At 45.1% G+C, this 10,651-nt stretch overlaps 1 protein-coding gene across 3 annotated transcripts in view; it reads left to right on the top strand.

The window, feature by feature from the left end:
* The first annotated feature begins 589 nt into the window (after window positions 1–589).
* The window catches only part of cacna1ha (calcium channel, voltage-dependent, T type, alpha 1H subunit a), an 89,668-nt gene continuing 79,606 nt past the window's right edge, over window positions 590–10,651 (top strand). For 2 of the 3 annotated variants that reach the window (XM_031862227.1, XM_031862229.1), the window contains exons 1-2: window positions 590–1,039; window positions 2,154–2,599. In XM_031862227.1, the coding sequence (XP_031718087.1) occupies window positions 2,178–2,599 (422 nt within the window). In that variant the 5' untranslated portion in view covers window positions 590–1,039; window positions 2,154–2,177. Of the gene's footprint in view, window positions 2,600–10,651 lie in introns of all 3 variants that reach the window. The other variant, XM_031862228.1, reaches the window with a different exon arrangement.

The raw sequence follows: 10,651 nt of genomic DNA, 5'->3' as shown, positions 1-10,651 counted from the left end.
GGATCCGTGACTGAAAGGGATTTAATGAGCTCAATAAGATATCATAAAACATATAGCTTATCACACCAGACTCCAACAAATGAACTTCTCTTTGTGTCGTCTGGGGCAAGTGGGCGTCATGTTTCCTGAAAAAATCGCTTTGCAGGCCAGTTTGAGGAAATCTCCCCCCCCCCCTTCATGTCTGAGGCACCTTTTCAGGTGTAGGCGGACAACCAAACTCACAACAGATAAACAGATCACCTCAGGGGAAATACTATGTCTATATCTACTTTTTTTTAATCAATAGATGGAAGATGTAGACACTAAATCTTTAGCTCGCCTTTAGGGTTTTCATACAGAAACACTTTGTTACTATGGCTACACATTAGAGGGATATAATGGAAGACTCTATCACATAAACTAAACAATGGTTCCGTGTGTTCCACCACAGAAGATATGGGCTGGCTAATACATTTTTCATTCCATTTCCATTATCTGCTGACTGCATGCTGATGCGTGAAACGCCGCGGAGTGTGCGCGCCCGGCATGGCTCTTCGTGGCTTTCTTTTTATTATTTATTTCTCGCGCGCGCGCGTGTGTGTGCGTGTCTCCTACTGTGCAGCTACGTCCCCGACAGCCCGGCATCACGTCACGTGTCAGGACTCCCGGGGTCCTGGGCCAAGTTTCTCAGTGTCAGATCATCCACGGAGCTCCAGCAGAGCGCGACCCGCACGGTCCGTCCTCCACGCGCGCATCTCCGCTCCACGCTGCGTAACCAACACCTCGGCGAGGATGGACGGGTGGATTGCACGGATGTGGATAGGGGAAGAATACAGCAGTTGATTCTTTGAATACTTCCAGTGATTTTTTTTTTTTTTTGAACGGCTCTCGGATTACCTTTGTGATCTGCGAAAAGCAAAGAGAAGTGAGGAGATTTGGAAGAGCGGAAGGAGACGGAAGGAGAAGGAAAGCTCCGGGTAGCTGAGGAAGGCTGGGCGCGCTGGAAACACGGAAAGTCTCGGATCATGCTTATGGGAACTTCCGATTCCGTCTCGATAAGGTATTTTTTAAAGAATAAAGTTGTTCTGTCTGCCTCTAATGCTTTAATATCCATCGAGTCCACTTTTTAAGGGAGAAAAAAAACACCAAAACACAGGTGATGGGCGCTCCATTTCTCCCCGGCGGTGTGTGTTTTTATTTCCTTTGACACCGTTTGAAATGTACTTTTCCACAGCATGCTTAACATTTCCGCTCTTTTGTCACACAATGCCTTCAGGAGAGCGAACAACTGTCGCGAGCGTCAGATGCGCTTTTCCCCCCCCTCACACACAACGGTCTACGGTGGACAACAAAGCCCATTAAAAAGCCTTAAAAAGAGAAAAGTCTGTTAGCTGGATTATGATGACTAATGTTTGGCTCTTGATGTTATTCTACTTAAATATAATAATCAGGATTAGTGTGGCATTTGTTGTGTGTGTGTGTTTTTTCTTCTTCTTTTTTGCGCATTCCCTGCCCACCATTGCGTGGTGTGGGCTAAAAACCTCCAGTAGACCAGACACAGAGCAGTCCATCTGTTCAATCACATAGCAACAGGAAGAGCGAGGGAGAGCAGGAAGAAACCAAATCCCTATTCTCATTATGTCACAATATGATTCTGTAGCTCTGATGAGTTTAGTGCTTCATTCTGGAGACACATTAGTGTTTCTAACTACATGGTGTCACTGGAACAGCAGATGATTGTCTGACTGCTCTTCAGTAGTCATTGCACTCTATTTGTTTATCTCCTATATCATATTCACACACTGTTTATTTGATGTTCCTCCAAAGATTCTCCTTTGATCATCTTCATTTGTGTTCTTTTTTTAAATTGAGAGACACAGAAAGAGGAAATGTTTGGAAATAAATGCTCCCGTAAAGCTTCAAGCGCTGCCAGGTTAGTAAGCGAATATTGATGATCTGTGTCCAGATTGATCGGACGCGAGTTCTTTAGCTGCTGAGGGATCGGCGGAGGTTTATTTGGCTCATTATGGGATTTGTCTCCGATTGCTCTTTGCTAAGTTGATCTCTGCTCCGCCCTCGTCCTTCTCCGTTTCCCTGCATCTTCTGCACATGTTCTCTCCTCTCCTCCGTCTCTGCACCTCTCTCTAACCCCTCTCCCTCTGACCTCCCCTCAGAGTGGCTCTGCCTGATGCTCTATCATGACTGATGGCGAGGGGAGAGTGCGCTTTCAGTACGCAGAGTGCCCGGAGGGGCAGGAGGAGGTGAGGCTCGCCATACCGACGCTCGACAGGAGCGATGCCCCGGGTCATGGCGTTGACCCCGGAGGAGGCCATGATGAGGAGGAGGAGGAGGAGGTGGAGAGGAGGAGGAGGAGGAGGGGAGACGGAGCAGAATGGAGTCCCGAGGTTCAGGAGCATGAAGACCTGGAACCAGAGCTGGAGGTGGAAGTCGGACCAACATTCGGAGTTCGCATCAGGGCTCCTATTCGGGATCCGGACTGCGTCTCCGAGGAGGAGGAGGAGGAGCAGCAGCCGTACCCGGCCCTGGCCCCCGTGGCCTTCTTCTGGTTAAAGCAAACAACGAGGCCTCGCAACTGGTGTCTGCGCCTCGTGTGTAACCCATATCCTTTCACCCTAACTCCGTCTGACGCCCGGTAAGACCAAACGTGTGTGAGTGTTGCCGAGCATACGCATTTCCAGTCACAAAAGGTATGTCATTCCTGTGCTTCTGAGTCCAAAACATGAGGCTGCAGCTTTCTAAAGGCTTTCTGTAGAAACGTGCTTGTTCCTGTGAGACTAGAGCAGCAGCAGGCGTCACACATCTGACAGGACATTTGTCACCCGGGGGGTTGATTCTCCTTAACATGCTATTGTTTGGACACATGAGATGAGTAATGCGACGGCACATGTTGGGGATGGTGTTGCTGCAGTTGTCTTGAGTTCGTCTTCACTGTGGGGAAAACAGTCTTTTGCTGAGTTTCTCTCCCACGCTGACTTGAGATTTGGATGTTTTTTTTATTTTGAACTTTAGAGTTGTGTGCGTTTCTGTTTGACTGAAAGATATCAGGTTTCATTCACTTGGTGTGGCCTCAATAGGGGCCAATGACTGACATTCACGTTAAAGCAACATTTGCCTTATTCATGCGGATTCTACTTCAGTGTTTATACGCTGCATTTTTAGACACAAGTGTCTATTCATGAGGGGAATCATGATTTGTCCTGCTCATATTTAGGAAGATCTTTCCACTGATGATGTATCCATCCAAACTTCTTAAATCATATTTAGCATTGTGTGTGGGTTTATTGTCACCTCTGTTTTGATAAACTTTACCTAAGTTTATCTGCAGTGTCGTGTTTGAGGTGCTGGTTATCGTCACTAGAGTTGTTTTTGGATCAAATTCAAATCTGAGTTATCCGGCCTGTATGTTTGAAGTCACCCGTCAGTAATCACACTGTACAGATTCAATGCTATCTCTCAGGTGACACGATCCCCCTGCTTACATTGTCAGGCAGCCATTTTGTGCTAAAAACCCATTCATTTCATGTGAGGATGCCAAATAGTCCAAGTGGAATCAGCTTTTAGCTGCTCACGTCTGTTTGGGTATCTATTATTACCCCCCAGCTGAACATCCTGCCTGGATCATTTTCATCTGTGGGATGTTTTAACACACTGGAGCAAAAAAAAGAACAGAATGTGCATCCAAATCCAAGCCCCCTGAAAAAAAAATACAGAAATTGAAGATGAACCACTGCAATATTCTTTCATTCCTGATGCGGAGAGGTGGGTGGCGTGAAAACAAATTTGTTACCTGAGTCATATTTATTTGCTAAGTACATTCCTGTGTACCTGGAATCTAATCTGCAGGTACCGAGAGAATATAAATATGAAATTATTCAAAGCAAACCAGACATATTCTGCCTCCTCATGTCTTCCCTTTGTGTGACGGTAGCTGCTGCTCAGACCGACTGCACACACGGATGGTTTTGTAACAGGGCTGCATGACGTCTTGACAAGATGTTTGAAGTTGGAGATAGACACCGTGCACAGGTAGACGTTCACTAGATCCATATGTACTGTGGTTTTTACGAGCTGCAAAGCTGCATGTCAATATTTCATATTCAGACAGAAAGCTGTGACGCAGGCCCACGCCCGACGGTCTGTCTGAACGGGTCGGGGAGCGTTTAGCCGACTCTCCTTCGTGACCCGTGGATGGGAACTAGGATCAGATGCCACATAGCTTTGGTGAACCGCTGTGTCTATCAGTGATGGAAATTAATTTGATGATACGCGCAACACCGATATGAAAATAAGTATCTGAGTGATCATGTTCTGTCATGCCCTGTGCAAAGAATAGATAGAACAATAGAACAGTCTTTCCTTCGGCTTATCATCCTGTTATCTTTTAAACTCCGTGCCCCCAGTTAATAATGCAGCTTTCTGTGAAACATTAGAAATGCACAACTCAAGGTAACCTCCATGAGCTAATCAGGAAAGCCACAGGAGACACAGATTGAAAAGAACTCTCCAGGATGAGTAAGCTGGTCTTCATGTGTAAGATGGTTTGTGTGTGTTTAAGGTTTTATTCGTGTCCTTGAGGAAAGTCCCAATGGTTACACAGACCTTCTTAAAAGTGGTGGACCTGCACCGCGTCGACCGACGGTCCGTCGAGTGTCCCTGAGCAGCACAAAGCATCTCTACCGGCTCCAAGGTCTCCGTTTTGTGGCTGACGCACCAAACTCCCAAAAGGGGATTTCCCTTCGGGGGATTAACATCAAAGAGTTGTACGTGTGCTGCTCGAGGATGAGAACCCGGTCATGGAGAGGAAAGCCATGTCATGCTCTCCTGCAGAACAGAGGTACTTTTAATATATTCGATTAAAATATTACACAACTCACGGAGGCTGCTCCTGCAGAACGAGCAGCTAAGTTGGTTAGAGAAGAATTTAAGGCGGATTGGATTGGCAGACCTGCACGGGCATTTTGGAAATCATACAAATGCACATCGTGTTGGCTGTTTTTAAATGAATACAGCAGAAAGTGGCAGAGACTCTTGCCAAGTCTGTTTTGTCTTCCATGCAGGAGCCTTCATACACACAAGAACCCAACGTGATTTAGATATTTCAAAGCAAAGACGGTGAATACGAGCTTTGCCGTTTTTTTGAACTTCTTTTCACATGTTTTATTTGAGCTTGTGCCAGAGAAGAGAAGTAGAAAATGAAGGTGTGAATGTTGCATTAGGTTCTGTCTGTAGCAGGGCCGGTGCTGCAGGGCCTGCTGAGGTAGATCACCACCATGAAGCAGATGCTCCTGTGTTCAGCACATGTGCTTTTTTGCTTTTTTTTCTGGTCGATGGTAGAAGACTGTTTGTACCGAGACGGTACAGCTAATGAATGAGACGCGCCCCATCACATGCTCGCCGCTGCATTATAACGGCTTGTTTAAAACTGGAACCGGGTTATGTCATAGGAGCGGATCTCACCGGACAGCACTCTCTCTGTGTGTGTGTGTGTGTGTGTGTGTGTGTGCAGGACCCACTGTGTAAGCATTGCAGAGTTGGTGGTCCACAGTGGGCTGTGTAAATATTATTCGCAGCATAAATGCTCTGCCACTCAAGCACACAAAGGCACGCACACAATGGTTTAAGAGTGACTCTGGAGAAGGGGAGTCAAAGCCGGACCTTATCTGACATGCTGGATGTACAGTAAGTGATCAAACTGCTGTGAACCAAACTGCATTGAATAAAATCCACATTCCTAACAAGGTAATCTGTATTTGAGAAGCTGCTGATCACATGTGAGGATAAAATGAAGTCAAACAGTTGCTCACATTCACCAGAATAGCATTGCAGCCAACAGCGTTCCTCCATCATGTTTATTATGCTCATCATCATTAATCAGCTGACCTGCTCATTAGCATCATAAGATGTATAGAAGAATAATGCCATTACAGCAGCGAGCTATTGATTTATTTTATTTACTGCTTTACTCGTTCCGCCATACGATACAATGGAAATGCCATAGATTTATTATTGGCTTTCACTTTAAACAAGACAAAGAAAGATGGCCACTTTAGAATATTTTGAACAAGGAAGTGTTCGTTGAGGTGCTTTGCTTTCGACGCGTTCAAGCTTTTAATGTCAGCTGCTGAATAACAATCATTCTTTAGTGCTGGAGGCATCTTTGCATAAGTGCTTTTTATTTTGAGCCTTCAAATATCATTTATTAGTGCTTTTTTTTTTTGCATTTGACACATAATTTAACAAAACACAAAGAGGCAGAGAATGAGTGACAGAAACGTAACACGGAGTACTTGATTGATGGAAAATTCATCAGCAATAACTTTGATAATTGATTAATCGTTTTATGCTAAAATGCTAAACCAGTTCTGGTTCCAGACTGACCAGTTTGTAAGAAGTGGACGTAGTCACAGTGACATCACCCACTGGTTTGTGGACTGCCGTTCCGAAGCCTTGAGTTTGTCACTTTAGCTGTCGCCATCTTGTTCTTTCTTTAGAACCAGAAGTGACACGAGAAGGTGGAGCATTTTTAGGCAACCAAAATGTTCCTTTGAACTTTCCTGCAGTGAAAACACTCTGTGAAAGGGTTGAAGTTGTGAGACGGACAACGCTAGTGTAGCGACCTGTCAATCACAGTAAGCCCGCCCTAAAGCATCCCCTGCTTTATGGTCTATTTGACTCTAAATGGACCATGGTTTACTAAATGAACATCATGCTGTATTGAAGAAGACTTGAAACTAGAGGCTAACCCGAGTGAGAAGTAGTCATTTTCTCATAGAGTTCTACACAATCTGACTTCTTTTTGCAACCAGTCGCCTCCTGATGGCCAGTAGAGAGAATGCAGCTTTAAGACACTTCAGCACTTTTCAGAACCTGGTTTTGAACTGTTGTTGAGACAAATCAAACAATTTGGCTGTGTGAACTTGTGATGGGGATATTTCATTAGTTCTTCTGCAGATTAATTGATACTTAGATATTGTTAGTTTACAGCTGAAGTCTACTGAAAAGACCAATGGCTGCTCATTTGGCAGCAACGCAAAGCAACTAGACGTCTGCGTGGTCCTTACAGAGTATCCCAAGAAGGAAGCTATCCAGTAGATAATAAAGTGAGGTCAATTACACCTGGATCGACTTTTTCGGTGGCAACACCTCCTGTGTGTCTGTCCCAGGGCTGAATGTTTGGGAGCCGCTGGTTTCGTGATACGTTAACAAGCCGATTCAGGCTGATTAGATGAGCTTCTGGGGGCCAGACGAGGTTAATCCATTACAGATGAGTGGATTCATCATGCTATCTATCTCCATTAGTTCATCATATACTCTAAACACGTTGAGAGGGCCTCTTGCACTTCCTTCATAAATGAATACAGATGAGGCTGTGTGAAGACTCACACACACACAGAACAACCTGTTGTGTTGGCTTGTTAGCTAAAGATCAGAGGCATTTATTCATGATAATAATATTATTATTGTATTTACCTCTTTTTTTAAACAGCAACATTAAGCGTTGGTTAAAGGCACGCCATTTCTCTGTCCACCTGAGGTCTTTTGCGGATTGAACCAGCTTCTATGAAATTGGAGGCAGATTTAAAGCCGTCTGAGACGGAGGACGACCTATCCAAGTTCAGATCTCTAGCATGCCCGAGTCTTATTGAAATGTAGCCTGGATACGTGTTCAGGATGATTGCGTCCACTTCCCACTCGTCCACTTCCTCTAACTCCCACAGTGATGTCATTTCAAAGGTCTCGTTCTCCGTGTTTATGTCTGAAAATGACTTCATCGCTGCAGCGTGACGGGCAAAGAGAGTCGGCCTTGAATTCAGCAGGTAGTCAATTCTCCTACTGCCACTCAGACAAGCATCCTGAGGTGTGTGTGTGTGTGTGTGAGTGTGTGTAAACGCACACAGTGTCTTTCTCCGCCAGTTTCAGTACTCGTCTCGCTGTATTTATATGGAGCTGTGTGTGTGTGTGTGTGTGTGTGTGTGTGTGTGTGTGTGTGGTGACTCATTATATTTGGCCTGTGCTCATGATAACAGCAGATTGGGGGTGAGGAGGTGCGTATCACAGCAGAGACAGAGGGATCCTGTCTCTCTGACGTGTAAAGTCCTGGCCCACCCTGCACAGTCCTCGCAATGTGTGTGTGTGTGTGTGTGCATGTGTACAGTGTTTGTGTAGTGAGTCTAACTCTGTGTTGCATTCTGTAATGGATAAGGAGCAAACTTCCATTTTAGCACTTGGCTTTGAATATAATTCAGTACACCAACAGTACTCGTGTTGCAAGCTACACAGCTCCCAAACATCAGAGAAAAGAAAGAAATCATACATGTTCGTTTACACTTGCTTTAAGTGTAAACCTGAAGTAAATCAAAGCGTAGAGTATCTGTAACTTCCACAACTCAAAGAGGGAGCGAGGCTAGGGGAGGTGCAACACATAGAATTCAGTGTTATAAAATAAAAGTGCTAAAGTTCTTAAGACAAAACAGAGTAGAAATGTTACATTTCTCTTCCATAAATTCACATTAACATAACGTCAGGACAACAGAGGAGTAGAACACTTTTAGTGTTTTTCTTGTTGTGCAGAAACAATTCATTTACACCTGTTTTGTGTTTGTTACCTTTAATGAATGTCGGCATCATATTGGCAGTATTACAGTAACATTTCTAATGATTTCCAGCCCTAAGTGGATTGTTGTTGCTGTTCATGAATGTATTATGTAGCCAAACATAATAAGTACACAGATTACATTTCACTGCCCTCCAGGTGTTTATTAGTGTTCATGTGTGTGCGTGCGCACAAGACAGTTTGTGCGTTTTTGTGACGGTTTGTTTGTGTGTTTGTGTGTGCGTGTGTGTGACTGTGGATGGGCAGGCGTATGTGTGCCCGAGATGTTGAGGTGTGTGTGTGTGTGTGTCGTGGGATTACTTCCAGTACAGTAGGATCTTTGTTTATCCCCAGGCTCGTTGTTTACAGACTGCTTTCTCAAAATTATCTGGAACTAATAGCTCTGACTTCCACATGTGTAAACGCAGGGTGTGCACGTGGAGTGTGTATGTGTGTACTCAACGGTACATGTCTGTGTGTGTGTGCCTTCACACACACACACACACACACCATGTGTTTAGGCAGTGACCCTCTCCTGCCTCAGGCTCTGAGTGGCTGACTCCACAAAGCTCTCCAGAGTGTGTGTGTGTGTGTGTGTCGGACGGGTGATAGCTGGTGTGAAATTATCGTTTATCATCGCTTATCAATTTCATGCTGAAAAGCTACCAGTAATGTGAAATACTGCTGTAAATATTCTGCACAAGAAGACAACGTCAGTGTCTTTCACAGAGCTTCCTGTCAGCCAGCCAGGTCGTGGTTCATCAGAGCGTACGGATGAGTGTTGTGTCAAAGGTTAAAGATCGATCCGAGTCCAGCTGGTGTTCAGGGTCAGAGGGTTAATCTGTCAAGGAGATCCTGAACATCCCTCTGCAGTCATTTCTGCTCAGGGGTTTTTATGATTGTTAATCATATTGTGAAATACCTTCAGGATACACACGTTTCATCTGTTAAAGCTCTTCATTCCCGACACACTGCGCTCGTTGTCGCTGAGAGCTGCAGACAGACACGAGCCACCTGCCAGTGTCCTGATGCTATCAGACAGTCCAAGAACAGCTGCTTAGCCTTCTCACGGTGTATAACTGCCATTGATTCCGGTGTTTAGTATTGGAGCACAAAAAGCAGTGAGGGCAGGTGGGAACTGATGTATAGTTCCCTCCTGTAGATACACGCACTATCTCATCTCTATCTGCCCCGTCTGTCTCTTTCCCCCCAGAGTCACTCAAGTCACTGTCTGGCGCTCCTTTTGCTGCGGGAGGGCTCTTTGGATGCTGTTGCCATGGCTACGCATGGTGTTGTCGATGGCCTAGAAGTGCGTTCTGTGTTTCTCGCGGATCAACCCGCCATCCAAAAAAATGCTGCTCTGTCACTCCCATCATGCAGATCCATACAGGAAGAGAAAAATGATAAAGGAATGATGACGGGAAACCAGTGTGTGTGTGTGTGTGTGTGTGTGTGTGTGAGAGAGAGAGAGAGAGAGAGAGAGAGGTGGTACACGAGGAAGAGAATTTAGGGGAAAGAGAGACAAAGATGGATGGATGACACTGAAGAAGAAGAAAAAAAAGAGAAGTCTGGGATAGAAAACAGACGGGTGAGGTCAAAGAGAGAGGTGAGGAAGTGGGAGAGCAGGATGTTGGAACAAAGGTGGGAGTTAAAAAAAGAAAGAAAGTCGAGAGCAGAAAATGGATGAAAGGGACAAAAGAGGACGATGAAAGAGCAGCAACGAGACGGACAAGAACACGGCGAGACGTGAAAAAGGACAGAAATTGGTCATTTGAATCCAATCTGTTCTGCACGCCGAGTGTGTACTTTACAGCCGTGTGTGTGTACTTTTGCTCTCGTCTGACAATTGGACGCAGCGTTCAGCCAATCATGCGAGTGTGTGAGTGATGAGCAGCTTCCTCTCCGCTCTCTCCTGCTCTATTATACCTTTTTTATTGTCTTTCTCTGTTGATGGTTGCTGCAGTGAAGATGTAGCTGCTCACTCGTCCCCAAGACACAACTACTCCCTTTTTTGCTGCTCTATTGGAGGCAGGGATCAGTAAAGCATGTTTTTTTTTT

Source organism: Anarrhichthys ocellatus, unplaced genomic scaffold (genome assembly GCF_004355925.1).
Source record: "Anarrhichthys ocellatus isolate YVR2014 unplaced genomic scaffold, GSC_Weel_1.0 scaffold26, whole genome shotgun sequence".
NCBI classification, from domain to species: domain Eukaryota; kingdom Metazoa; phylum Chordata; class Actinopteri; order Perciformes; family Anarhichadidae; genus Anarrhichthys; species Anarrhichthys ocellatus.
This window is presented reverse-complemented; position numbering and strand designations above follow the sequence as displayed.